We start from the raw sequence: 25,230 nt of genomic DNA on the forward strand, positions 1-25,230 counted from the left end.
CTCTTAATCTCAGGAAACAAACAGGGTTGCTGGAGGGGAGGGAGGTGCAAGGGATGGAGTGCCTGGGTGATGAACATTGGGGAGGGTATATGCTATGCTGAGTGCTGTGAGTTGTGTAAGACTGATGAATCACAGACCTGTACCCCTGAAAGAAATAATGCATTATATGTTAATTTAAAAAAAAAGACTGAGAGATGGTGAAATCAACCCAATTAACTGAGAGGATAAAATGTGATAGCAGGGAAATAACATGAGATGTCCAGACAGTAACTAAATGAACGTTCACAGCAGCATTATCAATGGCCAAAAAGTGGAAACAACCCAAAGGTGCATCAAATGATGAATGAACAAGGGTTTTAGCCCACAATGGAGTACTGTTTGATAATAAGGAATGGAGCACTGATATATGCTATGACACAGATGAACCCCAAAAACATTAAGCGAAGGAAGCTAGTCACAAAGGACCACACATTGTGTGATTCCCTATATATGAAATATTCAGAATGGGCAACTCTATAGAAGCAGGAAGTAGACTGGTGGTTGCGCCTGGGGGCAAGGATTACGGGTTTCTTTTCAGGGTTATTAAAATGTTTTAGTTGATGGCAATAATGGTTGCACAACTCTATCAATATACTCAGAAACATTGAACTACACATATTAAATATGTGAAATGTATGGAATGTGTATTCTATCTCAATAAAGCTTTAAAAAAATCCAATGGCAAGACATAGATAATTTTCTTAATTCTCTCTTTTGGGTGTATATAGCATACATGATTTAAATATTTCTGTGCATTTATTATATATTGAAAAGGAAAAGAAAATGAAGGAAATGCCTAAGTTCAACTGGTTTGTGAAATCACTTTTCTGTACAAGTTACCCTGAAATCAGTACAGATTCTGTATCCATTCAAAAAAGTAAAGATGAAAAATAAGATAATTTTCTGAAACATTCTATTAAACATTATCTTCTGCTTTTACATGGTTTAGCTCATCATGGTAACAGAGATATCATTAAAAAACATTGTTTAGCGCACCTGGGTGGCTCAGTTGGTTAAGCAGCCAACTCAGGATTTTAGCTCAGGTCATGACCTTATGGTCATGGAATCAAGCCAGCATGGGGCTCTTGCTGGGCAGGGGTCTGCTTGAAATTCTCTCCGTCTCCCTCTGCCTTTCCAACCCCCCCACCAGACCACAAATAAATAAATAAGTCTTTAAAAAAAATTATTTAGTAGGGAAAAAGTCCCAATTTCTGTGAGGAATGATGTGTAAGTTTCAACTTTCAAGGGTAACTACTATAAGAAAAAAATGTATAACACAAATAACAGAATGACAGTCAAAGTTTAAGAAATAAATACATTGTGAAGATACTAAAATTGTACTAAATTAATTGTAACGAAAATACAGAAGAAAGTGGTCCATGGAAATAAGCATCCTAAAACACTTCATATTATTTAACCAACTACAGATTAACTTGACATGTTACATTTCATACATACCTGATTCCTACTCTGAGCCAGTTTTTTCTTTAAGTCCTGTACCTCATCTTCTAAATTCATACGACAACGTGATGTCACGTCCAGTGAAGACTCTGACATAGATAGTTTTTTTAGGGTATCGGCCAGTTCTTCTTGAAGTTTTCTCACAACTACCTAATAAGACATTTCTGTTACTGGTTTTATAAATCATCTTACTATTAAATTACGTTAACAATATATAACTTTAACCTATGTACTTGGAAAATTTCACTACAAACGTCAATTCATCTCCTTTTCCTAACATGTACACATTATGGCTGTTTAATGAATTTGGTTAAAGACACAAAAAGATGTTATCCTGCCTAGTCAGTATTATGGTACTTAGATAATTAATTCAGCCCCACTATCCATTCCTTGTGGATGAATTTTCCCAAAGCTTCCCAATCTACTGAAGTCTCAGAAAGAAATGGCTATATAGGTGGAACTAACTTTGGTAAATTCTACAGTATGAAATGTTTTCCCTCTTTTTTATTAGAGGCTTCAATTAATGTCGGAGTTCCTCACAGGTTCAATCCTCTGCTCAAATCCTTTTAACAGATAACTATCTCAGAACATAAGTGAAGTCATTCTAATGGCCTTCAAGACCCTAGATGACTGGCTTTCACCTCTCTCCCTGACCTCCATTCCTGCTACACAAGAATCCTGCCACCCCTCATTAATCTGAAAATGGAGATGCAATGCCCAATTAATAAATTACAGAGATACAATTCTCTTTGTGTTGGACAAACTTATGCCCAAATGATAGTAATTGAGCTTTGAAATGAGCAAATTATTTGTAAAATTGCTTAAAAAATTATAAATAGCAGTGGGAAGATTAAATCAAATATAGTTTTGCTAAAGCTCATTACAGTCGTCCCAAATTATGATTTAATGAAAAGTAAGGGCCTTCAAAAGATTAAAAGGTCATAAGAATACATGATTTCAGACTAAAAATTCAAATTTATATAAATAAGAATAAAATTATGCCAACCTAAAATGTATAAAAAGCTACCATGTATAGCTTGCATAAATGTATAAATGTATAAAAGTATATATGTATGTATATATACACATATACTTATAAATATATACTTATACTTATGTATGTATGTATAAGAAGTACTGAGATACTGTACTTTTTATTCAGTTCATTAGGGAAATCTGGAGCTAACTGTCAAGTAAACCCACTTAATTGAATCTCAATTTCAAAATATGCATGCTTTAAAAATCCTCTATGCTTGGAGTGTTGGCTTTTAAAATATATATACATATATACATGGAGAAAATATATATATATACAAACACACATATATATACATATATATGTATACATATATATACACATGGAGAAATATATATATATGTATATGTACACACACACACGGAGAAAAAACAATAATTTCAGGAAATAAAATATATATACATACAAATACATACACACGTGTACTTCAAAATAACTAAAGAAAATACCCCAGAACTCATTTTGTTATCCATTTCTATCTCTTTTTGTTTGCAAAGGTGATTGTTTAGAATTCCATCTCGTAATATTCTGACATCCTGTTTTCGACAAAGTTGTTTCTCAGTATCATACCGTTCTTCCACAACCTAAAGACATATTTTCATTAGAATTTTGGATGACACCATTAAAAAAAAAAGTCAAAAGCTTAAGAGAACTTAAAAAAAAAAGTTCAAAAGAAGTAGCCTTTTTAAATACAAGGATTTTTATCCTACACGAATAACTCAAATTTTAATTTAAATGACAGCTATATTTGTCATAGAGTAAAAATACAGGTAGATCCAGTATGTGAAATAAAATTTCTTCACAAAGCATTTAACTAATTCCATCATAGTCTCAAGGTGATTTAGCCTGTACTTTAATATAAAAAATCCAAAACTGGGGTGCCTGGGTAGCTCAGTTGGTTAAGTGTCCTAGTCTTGGTTTCAGCTCAGGTCATGATCTCAAGGTTTTAAGATCAACCCTGAGTCAGGCTCTGCACTCAGAGTTGCTTGAGATTCTTATCCCTCCCTTTCCCTCCCCCTCTACACATTCCCCTACTCATGCTCTCTCTCTAAAAATAAATAAAATCTTAAAAAAAAAAGCCAACATGCATATTTATCTCAATTTACCCTCCATCACTTCATTCAGAAAATAGACATAGCGTTTATATGAGAAGCCAAGAATTCCAATAAATTAATGATCTTAGCTATAAATATCATAGTTCCTATTAGTATAAAACTAAATTTTTATCTACTTTATACCTAAGTAATATACATTAAATCAAAGGGTATTATAAATAATAGTGATGGAAATATGAAATTTTTATCAAAGACTTACCTGATTGAAATTATTTCTTACAGTCCTCAGTTCCATATCTAGTGCTCTAAGATTAAGTTCAAGTTCTTGTTTCATTTCAACTTCTTTCTTATACTGCTCTTCTTTTCTTGTTAGTTGCTCCCGAATCTTTTCATATAACATTTCAGCAATTGCTCTGTTCTTGTTTTCTTGTTTTAAAGTAAATCTGCAAATAAATGTGCTTATTTTAAAATTTGTTTTGTAAGCAATAAAAAGCTCATGTTATGATCTGCTTCCACATATGCTGTTTTTTTATCCAAATGAAATTTCTACATTCTCAATTTTTTTTTCCTTTCTAGGGCTCGTGTTTTTAATTTCTCACTTCAATCTCTTCCAAAAGATATATATAGTTGAAAAGAAGCAATGAAAAAGCATTGTGCTGCTTAGTACTAAGTTTTAGTCAGTAATAACTGTGGGAGACATTGTAGGGAAAGGAATTTTGAAATTATTCAAGAAAGAATGGAAAATTATTGTTTTTTCCACATAGTCATAATTACTCCTCCATTAGAAGAGATAATTTAGTTACTATTTAAAAAAGAGAAGTTGCTGTTTATAAAAAAGTTATAATTCACTACAAGTAAATTGCTACTTTATGAAACATCACAGGTACAGCCGTGTAAGACAGTATCTGCAGATGCATTTACACAACATACACCTGCAGATTACTGTGATCCAGGACCAGGCTAGGGAGTCGAATATTTGTTGCCCTATAATTTTTATGTTTCTTCTTCTGCAATACTCTCAATTTACCTTATTGATTATTATTCATTTCATGTTTTTAAAGATTTTATTTATTTATTTGATAGAGAGAGCACAAAAAGGTGGAGTAGCAGGCAGAGGGAGAAGGAAAAGCAGGCTCCCCGCTGAGCAAGAAACCCAATGGGGGACTCAATCCCAGCACCCTGGGATCATGACCTGAGCCAAAGGCAGACACGTAACCAACTGAGCCATCCAGGTACCCCTTATCAGTTGTTTTTTTTTTTTATTAACATATAATGTATTATTTGTTTCCCCTACTATCCATTTAATAAATCATTTAAAAACCCCTTTTATAACAACACAGGATCTATATTAAGTAAACAATAAAGAGTAATATGTGCTTGCAGCATAGGCTTTTGAATTAATTTTATCAACATATAAGAGAGATGCTGAAAAAACATAGCAGTAGTCATTTTCCATTTTACTTTTTAGTCACACTAAAATTAGTTTTAAAAAAACTAATTTTAAAAATGTTTTCTGTCTCGAGAAAAATGGCCATTTTATACCCTGTTGATGGGTCCAATTTAAAAATAGGATGAAAGAACTTTTTTAAAAATTTTTATACTTTAAGTAAACAATAGTACATTGAAGAATTTATTCCAAGTAACCAGAAATGTATAAACAGATTTATATAAAAAAACATTGCTTACAGCATTAATTAAAGTATAGAAAAATGGGGGTAAAAAAACCCAAAATTCAATTTGTTAAATAATGAGGTTTCCACATGGTGGATTTCTATATGATCATTAAAATTATATTTGGAATATTCATTAAATTATTAAAAGCTGTTAAGAACTTGCTGTATTATTTTGAAGAATCTCATACTTCACAATACAAAAGAAGTTTTCTTCCCTATAAAATCCCAGAAGGTAAGTTAGCAATTTTAAAACTTCTACACATCTGTAGTATAAAAGTAAATAATTCAAGGGGTGCCTGGCTGGCTCAACTGATAGAGCATGTGACTCTTGATCTCATGGCTGTGAGTTCAAGCCCCACATATATTGGGCGTGGAGCCTATCTTAAAAAAAAAAAAAAAAAAAAAAAGTAAATAGTTCAAGTATTTCCTTAAAACCAAGATATCATACCTCAAACGGTAGAGTTCTTGCTTCCATTCCACTTTTTGAAGCTCTAACTTCGATATCATTTCTTTTGTTTCTAATAGCTCCTTTTGTAGTTCATTAGCCTTATTTTCCATTTTTTTATTTTCTCTTTTAAGTTGTCCACAGTGATATTTTTTAAGTTCTATTAATCTTTCATATGAAAGAACCGCCTCCTGGATTTTCAATAAACTGACAGGATCTACATCAGAGAATAAACAAAAACAAATAAAATATAGAGGGCACCTGGGTGGCTCAGCTGGTTAAGCACCTAACTCTTGGTTTCAGCTCAGGTCAGACATAATCCCAGAGTCGTTGGATTGAGCCCTGCATCGGGCTCCACTCAGCATGGAGTCTGCTTGAGATTCTTTCCACCCTTCCTCCCTACCCCTCTGTTCTTTCCCACACCCCTAGTCATGCTCACTCTCAAATAAATTAATTAAATATTAAAAAAGAAAAAGAATAAAATATATGAGTACTTTTGCATATAAAGGACTGTATGCTTTCACATTCATTCATTCATACATTAAACAAATATATATTGAAGGATTTCAATATGAAATATATTACTGGGATGCCTGGGTGTCTCAGTTGGTTAAGCATCTGCCTTCAGCTCAGGTCATGATCTCAGGGTCCTGGGATCAAACTCTCCACTGGGCTCCCTACTCAGTGGGGAGTCTGCTTCTCTCCCTGCCCCTGCCCCTCCCCCCGCTTATGCACTCTGTCTCTCAAATAAATAAAATTTTTTAAAAAGCAAAAGATATTACACTAAGCTCTGCAGATCTCTGGCTTGTATTTAGCTTAAAGTCTAGGGAAGGAGAAAACAATTAGGAATTCAGAGAGTTCCTATAATAAAAGAGTTCTAGGATCACATAACATAACTTGATCTACGGTAGGAAGGGAAGATTTCCCTGAGAAAGAGATAACTATTCTGAGAAATGAAGGAGGAGCAGGAAACACGTGAGCAAAGGAGGAAGGAGAGCATTAAAGACAGTCTACAGCATGTGCCAAAGTTCTATTGCAATCTGCTTCTGGCCAAGATGGAGTAACACGTACTGATTTACCTTCCTACCTGAAAAAAGCCAAACAAAAACAGGTAAAATACACTTTAAAATCACTTTCAAGAAAAAGGAATTCAGGCAATGAAGGACAATGATGCCTGAAAACACAAGAAGTTAGCCTAACACATACTGGAACTCACTGCCTTGGCACAATTTCCAGGCCATGACACAGGTGAAAAAACTGAGATAGACTCCACCAGACTCCCTGAGTTGAGGTGATGAAACTGAGTCCGGTGAAACCAAGACAGATGAGATCAGCGGTCAAAGCACTGGCGAGGAGAAAGCAGAAGAATGAACGAACCACGGGGAACAGAAGAGTAATAACCAATGCATGCACGTAAGGAAATCTCCTGTGACCAGGGGAAAGATCCATCTGGAAAGAGCAGAGGAAACCCTGCCTGGTGCTCACACGGCACCAGGGGCAGTATCTATCCCCATTAGCCATGCTGGAAAAACTCATAACCCGCAGCACAATGAATAGCGTAAGTAGGTCGTGCCTCAGCAGTGGGGAATTATGAGCTCTAGGCTGAACACTACTCTGGATTCACCTAACAATTCATAAGAGCAGGACGGGAAAGGATCAAACTGTTTGTCACTAACTTAGCTAGAACTCCAAAGAAAGCATAAAAAGGTAAGTGGAGGCATAGAAGCTATTTTTTAAAAACTAAATAGCACTTACAGAGATGTAAATTATATCACACATGAAAAACACACTGGATTTTCCAATAAACACATATGAGACAGCTCAAAATAAAAGACTGAAATTTGACATCTGAAAACTGTGAGAAGCTAATATACAATTTCCCAAAGAGGCAGAGGAAAGGAACTAGAAAAAAATATTCGAAGAAAAAATGAGGGGGGCACCTGAGTGGATTCGTCAGTGGGCGTCTGCCTTCAGCTCAGGTCATGATCTCATGATCTCACGATCTCAGGGTCCTAGGATCAAGCCCAGTGTTGGACTCCCCAATTAGAGGGGAATCTGCTTCTCCCTCTCCTTCTGCCCCTCCCCCCTGGCTTGTGCTTGCACTCTCTCTCTCTCTCTCTCTCTCCTTCTCTCTCTCAAATAAATGAATAAAATCTTCAAAAAAAGAAAAGAAAAAATGGCCAAAACCTTTCTAAACTTAATGAAAACTATAAACCCACAGATCCAGAAGGATCTGGCTAGGAGTGAAGAAAAGAAAGTAAACCTTTATAATTTTCTTAAATGACATATGATGTGTTATAACATTACTAGATGGAGGACTATGATGCTTACGTCATATACTTTAGGCCCTAATCACCAAAATAGCAAAACTAAAGAGTTACAGCTAGTAAGCGAAATACATACATACACATAAACACATAAATAAAACTAAATCATAAAAATTACTTGCTTAATCCAAAAGAAATCAGAAAAAGAAGAGAATGGAATGAAGATCGGAAAGGACAAATTGAAGTCAAACAACATGATGACAGATTCAAATCAACTACATCAATAATCACAGTAAATGAAAATGGTCTAAAAGTCTCAATGAAAAGGCAGACTGTCAAAATGGATAAAAAAGGAAGACCCAGCTATCTGCCACCTATAAAAAAAAATGCACTTTAAATGTAAAAACTACAAATGTGTTAAGAGGCCAGAAATATGATAGACCACACTAACACTTGACAAAAGAAGGCTGAGCCTGAGCGGTTACATTAATACCAGACAAAATAGATTTCAAAGCAAAAACATTAGCAGCAATAAATAAGTTCATTTAATAATGATAAAAGGGTCAACTAAAGGAAGCATAATAAACCTAAATGTTTATGCATCTATTAATAGGTTCAAAATACATAAAGTAAAAATTGACAGAACTTCAGAGAAACAAGCAAATTCACAATTATAGTCTGAGAGTTCAGTAGGCAGAAAATCAGCAAGGACATCGTAGACTTGAACACTACCGTTCTTCTCAAGCATCCGTGGAACACTTACCAAAAGAGACTATATTCTGGGTCATAAAATAAATTCTAATAAAAGGAGTAAGTCAAAAGAACTGAAGTCATAAGAGTGTGTTTTGTGACCACAAAGAAATCAAATTAGAAATCAAGAATAAAAATATCTCTGGAGAATACTCAAATATTTGCAAACTAATTAACGCCCATCTAAATAAACCCTGGGTCAGAGCGCCTGGGTGGCTCAGTTGGTTAAGTGTCTGCCTTCGGCTCAGGTCATGATCTCAGGGTCCTGGGATCAAGCCCCACACTGGGCTCCCTGCTTAGAGGGGAGTCTGCTCTAAGACTCGCTCGCTCTCGCTCTCTCTCTCTCACTCTCTATCTCTCTCTCTCAAATAAATAAAATCTTTAAATAACCCCTGGGTCAAAGAAGTAAGGAAAAAAGAAATTAGAAAATATTCTGAACTGAATGGGAATGAACATATAACACCTAATAATTTCTGGAATCCTGCAGTAGCAGCACTCACATGAACATTTATAGCACTGAATGTATATACTAAAAAAGAAGAAAAGTCTCAAACTGATGACCTTTGGCTTCACCTGAAGAAATTAGTAAAATAGTAGTTAAAAAAAGTTTGATAAACTTTGGTTATGTAGAAAAATCTGACAGAATTTTTTAAAAAGCTACTAAAACTAATAAGTAAACTTACCAAGTTCAAGAATGAACCTGGATCCATACCCTGTATCATAAATAAAAAAGAACTCAAAATGGGAGTGCCTGCATGGCTCAGTCAGTTAAGTGGCTGCCTTTGGCTCAGGTCATGATCTCGGGTCCTGGGACCGAGTCCTGTGTCCAGCTCTCTGCTCAGCAGGGAGCCTGCTTCTCTCTCTCCCTCAGCCTGCCATTCCCCCTGCTCACGCTCTCCCTCTCTGTCAAATAAATAAATAAACAAATAAAATCTTTAAAAAAAAAAAAAAGGACACAAACTGGATCTCATGGATCACAGATCTAAATGTAAGACCTAAAACTATAAAACTTTGTTATTCAACTGCAAAACTTCTAAAAGAAAGCGTGAGAGAAAACCTCTGACCTTGTGCTAGGCAAAGATTTCTCAGATAGGAACACCAAAAGCAAAAATCTATAAAAGAACAAAGGTATAAACTGGACTTCATCAAAAAGAAAAACTGCTCTTCAAAAGATACTGCTGAGAGAATGAAAAGTCACAGACTGGGAGAAAATCTTTGCAAAAAAAAAATACAGGTGATAAAGGAACTATATCTAGAATATACAAAGAATTCTCAAAACTCAACAGGTAAGAAAACCTAATTTTTTTAAAGGTTTTATTTATTTGTTTGACAGACAGAGATCACAAGTAGGCAGAGAGGCAGGCAGAGAGAGAGGAGGAAGCAGGTTCCCCGCTGAGCAGAGAGCCCGATATCGGGGCTCGATCCCAGGACCCTGGTATCATGACCTGAGCCGAAGGCAGAGGCTTTAACCCACTGAGCCACCCAGGTGCCCCAAGAAAACCTAATTTTTAAAATGACAAAGGATTTGGACAGTTCAAAGAAGATATACAGATGGCAAATAAGCCCACGAAGATATGCTCAACATTATAAGTTATTAGGGAAATGTATATTAAAACCATAATGATACATATACTACAGACCCATCGGAACATCTAAGACTTAAAAAACTGACAATACTAAGTGTTCATGAATATATAGGGAGAAATCAGAACTCTTACACATTGCTAGTGGGAATTGGAAATGGTGCAACTACTTTAAAAAACCATTCGGCAGTTTCATAATGAGGGAATACAAAGAGACACGAGACTTAAGGGTTATTACCTGCCTGAATTACAGTTAAGGTTTCATATGCATATACATATGTCAAAACTATCAAATTATACACTTCATAATGTGCAGTTGCCCTAACTTAAGCTGTTGAGGGGAAAAAACCTCTATTATAAGAAAAAATATCTAAAACAGTGGCTGAGACACGGACAGAAGAATATGAAACAATCCAAGATGAAGCTGAGAACTGTGGTTTTTCACCCCAGAACGATGAGACGTAATAACTAAGCTTTAAGCAAGGGGGTCACGTGATGAAAGATAAATTTTTAAAAATATATGGTGACTATGGTTGCAGTGTAGACCAAGATTCTGGGAAGTGGAATGCCAGGGAAAACAGTCCTGGGTCGTTTCAGTATTCTAGGACAAATGTAGTGGTAACCTGACCTGACCTTGGGTGAAGGCACAGAAGAGGAGAGTTAACACACATCAGGTGTGCCATTCCTATGACGAAAAACATAGTGGAAATTACAGCTCTTTGGCTAAGAGTATTCAACATTTCTCTATTTTCATATAAAACGTATTTCTGAGATGAGTAGCTCTATAACACATCAGTGTTGTATGGTACAGCACTAGACAAGAAGTGCACATATTACTATAGGAATGTACATACAAAGGCTTCATATTTACACAAGGGTCTTACCTTTACAATCCATGCCATGTTGTTCAATTAGCGACATGCAAATCATATAATTAGAGCAAGGCATGCGGAAACCCTCCGAAATTGTTTCAGATGACGGAGTTAAGTCATCAAAGTCATCCATAGAATCAATTTGCTTTTTGACCTACAAATAAATAATACTACTTCAAAATGTCCCCTAAATGTTGATAAAATATACTAAGTGTAGAGAGATGATAAATACCCGTATCTTTTTACAAGAGTAAAAAAAAGGTACTTTCGAAAGGACTGATTTTTATCAAAATGACCTTTATCAATAACTAGTGTTTCTGAACAACTTTTTCAACGTATATGTCTGTACAACAAAGGCAGATTTTCTCTTTATTCACTATGCCTTTCCTAAAGTAATTTTTTATCATGGAATAATATTTCTGATAAACATTATTTATCAAAATAACGTAATAAAATAAAAATTTAAAAATAAATGAAAAAAATTATATGTATATATTTACCTTTTCCTTGTCACTAGATGTTTCCTTTGCAGATCTAAAAAAAAATCAATTCTTTTCAGGCAAACATTAAATACTTAACATACAAAGAATATCTAAATCATATCTAAACTATATTATGAATCATGTTAACAAAGCATTAAATTTAGATCAAACTGACAAAAAGCAAAGGAAAATCATAACGTTACTTGCATTATTTGACATGAAGAAACATACCACATTTTTTGTCATCATTTTCAATAAAAACAAGCTTTTACTGGTTCTAAAAACTATTTGGAAAGTGCAAGTTAAGTTCTTATATGAAAGAAACCCTTTTTTGATAATCATGATATTAGTGTTTTGAGGATCTACTGTGTAAATACTATGCATTATTATGAAAACTTCACATGTTTTAAGGGTATTTTAAGCCTCACAACAATCTTATAAACGTAGGTAATTATATTGGGTATTTTACACAGGAAGAAAATGAGGCACAGAAAAAAGTAACTTCCCAAAGCTGGTACAGGTGGTCAGGAGTAGACCCAGAACTCAAATCCAGGAAATGTGCCTTCAAAACACGTGTTTTACAGTATATGGTGAAAGTAATATTTAAGTGTTTTTAAGTAATCTGATAGCAAATGAATCTATGCGTATTTCATTTTTAGCTATAATTGTAAATAATAATTCATGAATCTTAACCATTTTTTAAATAAAAAACTTCATATGTAGGCAATATTGAAAATCTACTTTCAAACAACTCAAGATTTGCTTCTTCTAAATAAGTTGATCAATGCACATTCATTTATTCATTCAACTGTTTATTCACAAACAGACACTTATTGAGTATACTATGTAGGTGTCAATGACACTGTTGGTACAGGAATCTTCAGCTTTGTAATTTAGAACTTTATAAACCAAAAGTAATAATCTATGATAGATTGATAGTTTTTTTTTCAATTATAAATAAAATCTTTCCCCTTCCCCCAGAATCTAAACAAATATTAAGTAAATATAACCAGATAATTCAAAGTCCCTAATAAAACCATAGCTATTCATGATACTGTCAAAGGCACTGAATATCTGAAATTATCAAGGAATGGGGACGCCTGGGTGGCCCAGTGGGTTAAAGCCTCTGCCTTCAGCTCAGGTCATGACCCCAGGGTCCGGGATCAAGCCCCACAACGGGCTCTCTGCTCAGCAGGGAGCCTGCTTCCCTTCGTCTCTCTCTCTGCCTGCCTCTCTGCCTACTTGTGATCTCTGTTTGTCAAATAAATAAATAAAATCTAAAAAAATTATCAAGGAATGATTAGTTCTATTCAGAATGGCCTAAGGTTTGTATATTTACTATTATATATATAGTTTTAAGTGAATGAATGATAGTATCTGCATATTCAATTATATGAGAATACTCCACGGTGGAACCAATTCTGAATAAACAATTTCTTGACACAAAACTACATGAATAGGAGTACTAAGGACAATTACTATATCATCTTTAAAAGAATGTAATACAATCAATAAGCTTTCTAACATTTGGAAATGTGAAAAAAATTAAAGAAAATAGCCATGCCTATCTCCATTGGATCATTTCCGGGAGCATACAAAGGTATTCTAAAAGCTCCCATCTTAAAATTAAAAAATAAAGAAAATTCTTTTGAACTCCACATTCTTTTTCATATCATCCATTTCTCTATTACCTTTCCCTGTAAAAATTCTTTAAGGAGTTCTTTATACTTATTCATTACAGTCCAGCTTCCATGGTGACTGTTGAAACTGCTCCTTGTCAAAGTCACTTGTCCTCATCTTAACCTTTCAAGCAGTGTGTCTGATATACTTGAGTATTTCTTGTCTTCACTTGTACCTACGCTACAGCATTTCATTTCCATAAAAAGTAATCACTGTTAAAATTCCTTCAGAAGGAAATAAAGAATTTGTAGATTTTACCTTCCTTCATCCTGATCCATTCCACTTGAAGTGTTGTCATCATTCATTTGTAGAGGATGAGAAGTTAGAGAAGGGGCTTTCTCAAACCTTGATGTAATCACAGATTCTTTTGATGTTTGTTTTTCTTTATCCCCTTTCCTTACTTCTTTTATATCCAAAGCAGGAGCACTATTTTTTAAAAATCCATTTAAAACATCCATTAAAAAGCTAATGTTTTCGGGAGCCTGGGTGGCTCAGTTGGTTAAGCCACTTCCTTTGGCTCAGTGGTCTTCTCCCTTCTCATGCTCTTTCTTACTCTCTATCCCTCTCTCTCAAATAAATACTCAACCATTCTCTTATACCATACACAAAGATAAACTCGAAATGGATAAAAGACCTCAATGTAAGGCAGGAATCTATCAAAATCCTAGAGGAGAACATAGGCAGTAACCTCTTCGACATCGGCCACAGCAACTTCTTTCAAGACATGTCTCCAAAGGCAAAGGAATCAAAAGTGAAAATGAACTTTTTGGGACTTCCTCAAGATAAAAAGCTTCTGCACAGCAAAGGAAACAGTCAACAAAACAAAGAGACAACCCATGGAATGGGAGAAGATATTCGCAAATGACACTACAGACAAAAGGCTGATATCCAAGATCTATAAAGAACTCCTCAAACTTAACACACACAAAACAGAAAATCACATCAAAAAATGGGCAGAGACATGAACAGACACTTCTCCAAAGAAGACATACAAATGGCTAATGGACACATGAAAAAATGTTCATCTTCGGTAGCCATCAGGGAGATTCAAACCAAAACCACATTGAGATACCACCTTATACCAGTTAGAATGGCCAAAATCAACAAGACAGTAAACAACAAGTGTTGGAGAAGATGTGGAGAAAGGGGAACTCTCTTACACTGTTGGTGGGAATGCAAGTTGGTGCAGCCACTTTGGAGAACAGTGTGGAGATTCCTCAAGAAATTAAAAATAGAGCTTCCCTCTGACCCTGCAATTGCACTACTGGGTATTTACCCCAAAGATACAGATGTAGTGAAAAGAAGGGCCATCTGTACCCCAATGTTCATAGCAGCAACGGCCACAATCCCCAAACTGTGGAAAGAGCCAAGATGCCCTTCAACAGACGAATGGATAAAGAAGATATGGTCCATATATACAATGGAATATTATGCCTCCATCAGAAAGGGTGAATACCCAACTTTTGTATCAACATGGACGGGACTGGAGGAGATTATGCTGAGTGAAATAAGTCAAGCAGAGAGAGTCAATTATCATATGGTTTCACTTACTTGTGGAGCAAGTAATAACATGGAGCACATTGGGAGATGGAGAGGAAAAGTGAGTTGGAGGAAATCGGAGGGGGAGACAAACCACGAGAGTGGTGGACTCTGAGAAACAAACTGAGGGTTTTGGAGGGGTGGGGGTGGGGGGTTGGTTGAGCCTGGTGGTGGGTATTAAGGAGGGCACATATTGCATGGAGCACTGGGTGTGGTCCATCAACAATGAATATTGGAGCACTGGGAAAAAATTAAATTTAATTTAAAAAAATCTTTTAAAAATTTTTTTTAAAGATTTAAAAAGCCAATGTTTTCTAATAATTTCACTGGTCAAGAATTAAAAAAAACCCAATTTTTTGTAAAATTCTGCTACCCATTTCAATTCATTTATTAGTTCACAGAACAGTTATGAAGTCCAACCATATATAAGCAAATACACATCCCTTGCTTCAAAGACTGATCAATATACAACTACAATACAATGTCTTTGTGGTGACAAAGCAGCTGTGGACCTCTTTGTAGGAGCTGTGGAACCAAGCACCATAAACCAAGGGACGTAGGAAAACTCTTGCCTACCCATGCATCAGATAACAGGCACACTCACTACAGTCCCAGCTATGGACCCAGCAATAGCCCATAGACTGGCTCCAGCCCCTTCCCCTCAACCACATCTGGGAGCCCCTGGAAAACACTTAGATAATCACCCATTGAAAAAAGAGCTTTTTTAGAAAAACTAGATTTCCTACAGTAAAGTTCCAGCACACCACCAGAGCAAAAACAAAACAAAACAAAACAAAATCAGGTTTGGATACACTGGAAAGGTAGTCATTAAAGGCTACTTCAAATGCAAAGACAGCAATGTAAAACTTCAAAGAATATAAAAAGTCAAGGAAATATGATACCACAAAATGATCACAATAATCTTCCAGTAATTGATTTCAAACACATGAAGATCAGTAGTTTATCCAAAAAAGAATTCAAAATAGCAGTTTTAAGTAAACTCAGTGAGCTACAAGAAAACACAAAAAGCCAATTCAGGGGTGCCTGGGTGGCTCAGTCTGTTAAGCACCTGACCTTTGATTTTGTTTCATGATCGCAAGGTCACGAGATCCAGCCCAGCATCAGCCTTATGCTCAGTGTGGAGTCTGCATGTCGCTCCCCCTCTGCTACTTGCCCGGCTCACACACGTGCTCTCTCTAAAATAAATAAATAAACAAACAAAATCTTAAAAAACAAAACAAAACAAAAAAAAGTTCAATAAAATGAGAAAAATACTAGATGAACAAAATGAGAAGTTTAATAAAGAGTTGGAAGGGCACCTGAGTGGCTCAATGGGCTGAGCCTCTGCCTTCAGCTCAGGTCATGATCTCAGGGTCCTGGGATTGAGCCCCACATCAGGCTGTCTGCTCAGTAGGGAGCCTGCTTCCCCCTCTCTCTGTGTCAAATAAATAAAAGTTTAAAAAAAAAAATGCTGAGAGAAAAGAACTGCCAACCAAGAATACTTTATTGAGCAAAATTATCCTATAGAAATCAATCAAATCAAATCAGTAAGTTTGATACACATTAACAGAATGGGAAAAAAATTACATGATCATCTCAATATGTGCAGAAAAAGCATTTGACAAAATTCAACATCTTTTCATGATAAACACTCTCAAAAAAGTGGGTACCAAAGTATCATACCTGAACATAACTAAGACCACATATGAAAAACCCACAGCTAACATCATACTCAGTGGCAAAACACTGAAAGTTTTTCCTCTAAGTTCAAGAATAAGACAAAGGCGCCCACCTTACCACTCGTATTAAACATCAGACTAGATAAAGAAATGAAAGGCATCCAGATCAGAAAAGAAGAAATCAAACTGTCTTTGTCTGCAGAGGATATGATCTTACATATAGAAAATCCTGAAGACACCACCAAAAAGCTGTTAGAACTAGCAAAGATGAAGGATACAATATCCACATATACAAATCTGTTACATTTCTATACATTAACCAAAAAAATCTGAAAAAGAAATTTAAAAATACCATTCACAAAAGCATCAAAAAGAACAAAATACTTAGGAATAAACTTAACCAAGGAGGTGAAAGATATGTACACTAAAATCTATGAGACTTTGATAAAAGAAACATCAGACACACAAATAGGAAGATATCTCATTATTCATGGATTAGAGAAATCAACATTAAATATCCACGTGACTCAAAGCCATCTGTAGATTCAATGCAATCCCTGTCAAAATTCCAGTGACATTTTTCAGAGAAATAGGAAAAAGAATACTTAAATTTATATAGAACAAAAAACACCCCAAATAAGCAAATCAGTCCAGGAAAGAACAAAGCTGGAAGCATCACACTTCCTGTTTTCGAACTGTTACAAAGGTACAATAATCAAAATAGGATGACCATTCATAAAAACAAAACAACAACAAAAAAAAACACAAAACGCAAAGAAACAGAATCAAGAACCGGACAATAAACCCATGGATACAGTCAACTAAAATTTGATAAGGGAGCTGAGCACACTCAAGGAAGAAAAGATAATCTCTTCAATAAATGATCCTGAGAAAACTGGATATTCACATGCAGAGAATGAAACCGGACCCCTAACTTACACCACTCACAAAAATTAACCCAAACTGGATTAAAGACTTAAATATATAACCTTAAACCATAAAACTCCTACAAGAAAACGGGGGAAAGCTCCCTGACATTGATGTTGGCAATGATTTTGGATGTGACATCAAAAGTACAAGCAACAAAAGCAGAATCGGTGGAACAAGCAATGTTTCTGCACGGCAAAAGAAACGAGCAACACTCTAGTTCCATTTACGTTGAATATATAGGGGAAGGAAAGGAAAAAATAAGATAAAAACAGAGATGGAAGCAAACCATAAGGGACTCTTAACTAGAGGAAACAAACAGGGTTGCTGGAGGGGAGGTGACGGGAAGATGGTCTAACTGTGCGGTGGGCATTAGGGAGGGCACTTGTGATGAGCACTGGGTGTTACATGCAGGTGATGAATCACTAAAGTCTACCCCTGAAACTAGTAATACAATATATGTTAACTAAGTTGAATTTATCTAAAAAACAAAGCAGAAACAAGTAACATAATGAAAAAGCAACCTACAGAATGGATGAAAATATGTGCAAACCACACTATCTGAAAAAAGGTTAATATGTAAAGTATATAAGAAATTCATAAAATTCAACAGCAAAAAACCAAATACAATTAAAAACTGGGCAAGGCATCTTAATAGACAGCTCTCCTCAGAAGATATTCAAATGGCCAACAGGACCAAAAAATGGGCTCGACATCACTATTCATCAGGGAAATGCAGATCAAAACCATAATGATATATCGATCACCTCACACCTAATAAAATGGCTTACAACAAAAAGGGAAGAGATACCACTGGCAAAGATGTACAGAAAAGGGAATCCTTACACACTGTCACAGGACTGTAAACTGGTACAGCCACTATGCAAAACAGTGTGGAGGTTCCTCAAGAAACTAAAAATAGAACTATCAGAATATCCAGTAATCCTATTTCTGGGAACATTCTGACAGAAATGAATCAGTATCTCAAAGAAGTACCTGCGCCTCTATGTTTACTGCAGCATTATTTACAACAGCCAAGACATGGAAACAACCTACATGCCCATCAGGGGATCCACGGATTTAAAAATGTGGTGTATATATATATAGGAGAAGGGAGTTGAGGGAAATTGGAAGGGGAGGTGAACCATGAGAGACTATGGACTCTGAAAAACAACCTGAGGGTTTTAAACGGGCAGGGGGGTGTGAGGTTGGGGGAACCAGGTGGTGGGTATTAGGGAGGGCACAGATTGCATGGAGCACTGGGTGTGGTGAAAAAACAATGAATACTGTTACGCTGAAAATAAATAAAAAATTTAATTAAAAAAATGTGGTATATATTTACAATGGAATATTTTTAGCCACAAAAAAAAGAGGGAAACCCTGCCATCTGCGACAGCATGAATGAACCTTGAGGGAATTAAGCTAAGTGAAGGAAGTCATCCAAAAAGACAAATACTCTATAATCTTACACACGGAATCTTGAAAAAAACACATTTATAGACTTGTGGTTGCCAGGGGTAGGAGGCTGAGGGAAATGGATAGATATTGGCTAAAGGGTACAAACTTCCCATTACAAGATTAGTAAGATCTGAGGGTCTAATGTACAGAATGGTGATTACAGTTAATAATACTGTTACATATTTGAAAGTTACTAAAAGAGTTGCTAAAAAAGAAATGATAATTATGCGAGGTGATAGAGTTATTAACACTATTATCATTTGACAATATAAAAGAGTATTAAAGTAATACAGGTATACCTTACACCTACACAGTTATCTGTCAATTATACCTCAAAAAATCTGGACAAAATTCAACAATACTCACATGTCAAAAATAGCAATAATCTGATTAATTTTGTTTGAAAATAAAATTATTTGAGGGTGCCTGGATGGCTCAGTCGGATAAGGTCTGCCTTCAGCTCAGGTCATGATCTCCAGGTCCTGGGATCGAACCCCAAATCAGGCTCCCCGCTGAGCTTCGCCCTCTCCCTTTGTCCCTCCCTCCTGCTCATACTCTCTCTCACACAAATAATTTCTTCTTAATTTTCTTAAAGAAAATGATTTGGTAACTTTTGTATACTTTTACCTTACTATTTAATCCTAACATAAAAAGCTAGATTTACTAATACAAAATTATAATTACTTTTTCATGGACTAAATGCATGCAAGAGAATATTATTAGCATATAGCTACCTAAACTCACAAAAAGACTAAATTTCCCACAAGAGATGATTAATTTAGGAATTGAACATGAGCCCCTCAGAGCACTGAAAACAAAAACAAAGCTAGCAATTACTGTTTTAAAACTGTTAAACAGATAACTATTCTAGTTAAAATTTAACATCCAAAAAAGAAGGATCTTCCTGAAAGCAATTATTGAACAATCTCTCTCGACCTAAATTTCAAAAATAAATCTATAATTACAGAATATGAAATAGCTTTCATTTTGAACACAGTTGATAGAAGCAACTTTTAAATAGAAAAAATCTAGTTAAAGTCGCCTCAAACTTAGGGTGGGGGGAACCCAAATAGGAATAGGAAGCCATAGTAACAAGAAGCCACCATATGCAGTTTTAAATGCGTGTAATTGATCAATGCCTACTGGCCTCACTCACCAATCAGGCAATGTCAGCTCCTCCTTTCTAAAAGAAAGCCAATATGGAACAAAATCACTCCAATACACATGCCTCGAGTGCCAACCAACCAACCAACAGTCTCACCCAAATTACCATGGTGTTTCAGATGATGACAAACCACTTAATTCTCTGAAAGCCCCCCAAACCTTAAACTCTACTCTTCCCAAAACCCTATATAAGAATAGCAGACGGCTCTGTCAGAAAAGACTGACCAGCATAGTTCTCTCTTACTAGTAGGCAATAAATTCCAGCTTCATCTTCTTAGTTTACATATTGAGGGCCCATAATCCTTTTGCAAGAATTGTTAAAATCTTATAATAATTTACAATCATATTTCATTTTCCCTAATAAAATATAAATGAAGTTTGTGATTCCTTTGATCCATTTTACTATAATTAAAGCTAACATAAATACCAGTAAAAGAATAAGTAGCAAGTAACCACAATATTGGGCCCCCAAAAAATTAAAAAAAAAATGCATACAACTGACAAGTTAAATTGTCAGAAGGGACCCATGTCAAACTTTCCTTTTGTTTAAGTGAGAATCAGCATTATGTTAAAAACAATACATGCAGGTTAAACCCCATTCACTCAATAAACATTTATTGAATAGAACTATATATGCTAGAACATTTTCTAGGCACTGAGAACATGGCAATGAACAGATAAAAATCCTATTCATGAGTGAAGTAAACACAAAAAACAATAAACTACACAGGCAAAATAGCCAGTAGTAGAGGAGAAAAACTAAAGCAGAGAAATCAAATTTTGATGTGCTATAGAATAACCAAGAAATCAGGATATTTCCCAAAATATAGGATAACCAAGAAATCGGGATAACCGAGAAAGGCCTTAATTTTTTTTAAGATTTTATTTATTTATTTGACAGAGAGAGAGATGACAAGTAGGCAGAGAGGCAGGCAGCGGGGCGGGGGTGGGGGGCGGCGGAGCAGGCCCCCCACCGAGCAGAGAGCCCGATGCAGGGCTTGATCCCAGGACCCCCGCATCATGACCTGAGCTGAAGGCAGAGACTCAACCCACTGAGCCACCCAGGCACCCCGAAAATTTTAATTAATTTAATTAAATTAATTTAATTAATTTTTAAGCAAAAATTAAATTAAAAAAAAAAAAGGAAGGAGCAAGGAGCAAGCAAGCCATAAGAGTATTATTGATGGGAAAAGCACTCCAGACAGAGTCAACAGGAAGTAGAGAGGTAAGCTCAAAGTGTTTATAGTGAGAAAAAAAAAAAAAAAAGTGAAACATTCAGTGTACCTCAGCAGAGTGAAAAGGACAGAAAATAGGAGTTCAAATCAAGGAGAGGTAGTAAGCAATAGGGAGAGACCTGAGATGAATAGATCACACAAGGCCTTGTAGGTGTTAGAAAGAACTTCGGCACATACTCTGAGCGAAATGGGAGGCAACTGGGGTTTGAGCAGAGGAAGACATACTCTGACTTATGTTTTAAAAGATCCACTGTGTTTAGAATTAATGGGAAAAGAAAAGGCAAAAGAACGAACAAACAAGAAGACCAATTAGTTAATTATTACACCGATACAGACAACAGATGACAGTGGCTTGGTCATGGAGGATGTGTTTGGCTTCTGATTATATTTTGAAGGAAGACCTGACAAGATTGGCTGACAGATTAGATGGGGCATGTATGAAAAAGAAAAAGACAGGAGTCAAAGATGATACCAAGTTTTTTGGCAGAGCAACTAGAATTGTCATTAACTTAATTAGGAAAGATAAGAAAGGCAGGTATAAGAAAGAATATCAGTAGTTCAATTTTGGGCATGTTAAGTTTGCAATACCCAATAACTATCCCCCAAAATATCAAATAGGTGGTTTTATATGTAAGTCTGGAATTCCACAGAGAGATGTGGGCTGGAGATACAAACTTGAGGATCATTAGAATATACAAGATAGTAAAAGTCAATGGGACGCCTGGGTGGCTCAGTTGGTTGGGCAGCTGCCTTCGGCTTGGGTCATGATCCCAGCGTCCTGGGATCGAGTCCCACATCGGGCTCCTTGCTCCGCGGGGAGCCTGCTTCTCCCTCTGCCTCTGCCTGCCACTCTGTCTGCCTGTGCTCGCTCGCTCTCTCTCTAACAAATAAGTAAATTAAAAAAAAAAAAAAGATAGTAAAAGTCAAGACAAGGAAAATCAAGGACTGATTCCTGGAAGGAGAATCAGGAGAATGAGGAGAAAGAAGCAAATCAGGCTGAGATGTACAGACTAGAAAGGCAGGGGGAAACCAGGTGAGTGAGTGATATTCTGAAAGCTACATGAAGACAGAATTTTGGAGAAGAGAGTTTTCCAATGGGTCAAATATTGCTGATAGGTTAAAAAAGGAGAGATCTAAGAAATTATGTCTAGATTTATTAAAATGAAAATCAGTGGTAACCTTTGAAAATCAATTTTGGAGTAATGGGAGTGAAAATTACTAGTAAGAATTCAAGAGTGAATGGGAGGGAAGTAAGGATCACTGAGTGTACGTGGTTCTTTTAAGGATTTCATAGCAAAGTGGAAGCCACAGTCACAGATGACTCAATTTTCTTGTTTAGTTCAATCCTTACACAAAGATGATGTAGTATTTTTGTAATATTTTGAAATTTTTTAAATTAAATACATGTAGCACTAATTTTTTTTTTTATGTGCCTGACCAAGGGGACGCCTGAGTGGCTTAGCCAGTTAAGTCTTCGACTCTTGGTTTTGGCTCAGGCCATGATCTCAGGGTTGTGGGATCAAGCCCTGCACAGGGCTCTACTCTCAGTGCCAAGCCCGCTTGTCCCTCTCCCCACCACTGCACCTCACCCCCCACTCTCTCTCTAATATAAACAAATAAAATCTTTTTAAAAAGCCAAACCAAAGCATTAAATAATTCAGGAAATTATACAAGCAAAAGACTCTTTAAAAATTTCCTAGATATATAATATTATATAAACTGATTATCATTTTTCTCATGCTTAGAAAGACCACAGAAAAACTCTAAGTTCCAACAGCAGTATTTCATGCTTGATAAAAATCATCTAACTCTAGGATATCTTCTACTATCCAAAATCATTAGTCATATTAAAATTCTGTAAGGAAAGTACAAGGGGTTTAGAATGTAGAAAATATTCCTATTTTGTAAACTGAATTCTCATAAATTCTATAATATGAAGTCACTATTGAAAATTTTGGTGAGGCGCATGTAGAAATAGATTCTCTTTAAAAAGGAAGGATAATATGCTGGGGTGGGGGGAGGGAGAGGGGGGTGGGGTTATGGACCTTGGGGAGGGTATGTGCTATGGTGAGTGCGGTGAAGTGTGTAAATCTGGCAATTCACAGACATGTACTCCTGGGGATAAAAATACATTATATGTTTATTTAAAAAATAATAATAAATTAAAAAATTAAAAATAAAATAAATTAATTTTTGTAAAAAAGGAAGGATAATAGCACGCGTGCATGGTACCTTAAGAAGAAGATTCAACGCATTAGCAACATCTTGGTTTATAGCACAGGGATCAAATCAAATGTTTGTATAGAACATGGGACAAGTTGCTATATGAAATCTCTTGGTAATACTCAGATCAATTTGAGGGTCCAACATTTGAGCACTCATGCATTAGGAACCAAAACCAAAACCTAGTGACTAGCAATTTTGTTGGTAATAAGAGTGCCAGTATAGCAGGTAACTTCCTTTTGCAACACAGCAGATTTTAAAAGTATTCCATTTTTCACAAAACTCGACCATTCTCCTACACCATACACAAAGATAAATTCTAAATGGATGAAAGACCTCAATGTGAGACAGGAATCCATCAAAATCCTAGAGCAGCACATAGGTAGTAACCTCTTCGACATCAGCCACAGCAACTTCTTTCAAGACATGTCTCCAAAGGCAAGGGAAACAAAAGTGAAAATGAACTTTTGGGATTTCCTCAAGATAAAAAGCTTCTGCACAGCAAAGGAAACAGTCAACAAAACAAAGAGACAACCCACGGAATGGGAGAACATATTCGCAACTGACACTACAGATAAAAGGCTGGTATCCAAGATCTATAAAGTACTTTATATCCAAGAGGCTGGTATCCAAGATCTATAAAGTACTTCCCAAACTTCACACCCAAAAAACAAATAATCAAGTCAAAAAATGTGCAGAACAACAGACACATGAAAAAGTGCTCCACATCACTCAGCATCAGGGAAATACAGATCAAAACCACAATGAGATACCACCTCACACCAGTCAGAATGGCTAAAATTAACAAGTCAGGAAATGACAAATCCTGGCGAGGATGCGAAGAGAGGGGAACCCTCCTACACTGTTGGTGGGAATGCAAGCTGGTGCAACCACTCTGGAAAGCAGCATGGAGATTCCTCAAAAAAGTGGAAAATAGAGCTACCTTATGACCCAGCAATCGCACTACGGGGTATTTACCCTAAAGATACATATGTAGTGATCCGAAGGGGCATGGGCACCTGAATGTTTATAGCAGCAATGTCCACAATAGCCAAACAATGGAAAGAACCTCGATGTCCATCAACAGATGAATGGATAAAGATGATGCGGGGTATACACACACACACACACACACATATATACATATATATACATATACATATATATATGTGTGTGTGTATATATATATATATATATATATATATATATATATATAATGGAATAGTATGCAGCCATCAAAAGAAATGAAATCTTGCCATTTGTGATGACATGGATAGAACTAGAGGGTATTATGCTGAGTGAAATAAGTCAATCAGAGAAAGACAACAATCATATGATCTCCCTGATATGAGGAAGTTGAGAGGCAACATGGGGGACTTGGGGGGTAGGAAAGAAATAAATGAAACAAGATGGGATCGGGAGCGAGACAAACCATAAGAGACTCTTAATCTCACAAAACAAAGTGATGGTTGCTGGGGGGAGAGGGGTAGGGAGAGGGTGGTTGGGTTATGGACATTGGGGAAGGTATATGCTATAGTGAGTACTATGAAGTGTGTAAACCTGGTGATTCACAGACCTGTACCCCTGGGGCTAATAATACATTATATGTTAATAAAAAATAAAAAAATTATATTAAAAAGTGGGCAGAAGACATGAACAGAC

At 36.0% G+C, this 25,230-nt stretch overlaps 1 protein-coding gene across 6 annotated transcripts in view; it reads right to left on the reverse strand.

Moving 5' to 3' along the window:
- LOC308347275 (ankyrin repeat domain-containing protein 26-like) overlaps nt 1-25,230 on the reverse strand; it is a 135,925-nt gene that overhangs the window by 31,395 nt on the left and 79,300 nt on the right. For 4 of the 6 annotated variants that reach the window (XM_080810523.1, XM_080810518.1, XM_080810522.1 and 1 more), the window contains exons 11-17: nt 13,602-13,769; nt 11,682-11,715; nt 11,194-11,335; nt 5,713-5,926; nt 3,851-4,034; nt 2,986-3,120; nt 1,498-1,650 (exon numbers count right to left, since the gene is read on the reverse strand). In XM_080810523.1, coding sequence (XP_080666649.1) covers nt 1,498-1,650; nt 2,986-3,120; nt 3,851-4,034; nt 5,713-5,926; nt 11,194-11,335; nt 11,682-11,715; nt 13,602-13,769 — 1,030 coding nt within the window. The remainder of the gene's footprint in view (nt 1-1,497; nt 1,651-2,985; nt 3,121-3,850; nt 4,035-5,712; nt 5,927-11,193; nt 11,336-11,681; nt 11,716-13,601; nt 13,770-25,230) is intronic. The other 2 variants (XM_080810520.1, XM_080810521.1) reach the window with 2 other exon arrangements.

Source organism: Martes martes (genome assembly GCF_963455335.1).
Source record: "Martes martes genome assembly, chromosome: 8".
In the NCBI taxonomy this organism is placed as follows: domain Eukaryota; kingdom Metazoa; phylum Chordata; class Mammalia; order Carnivora; family Mustelidae; genus Martes; species Martes martes.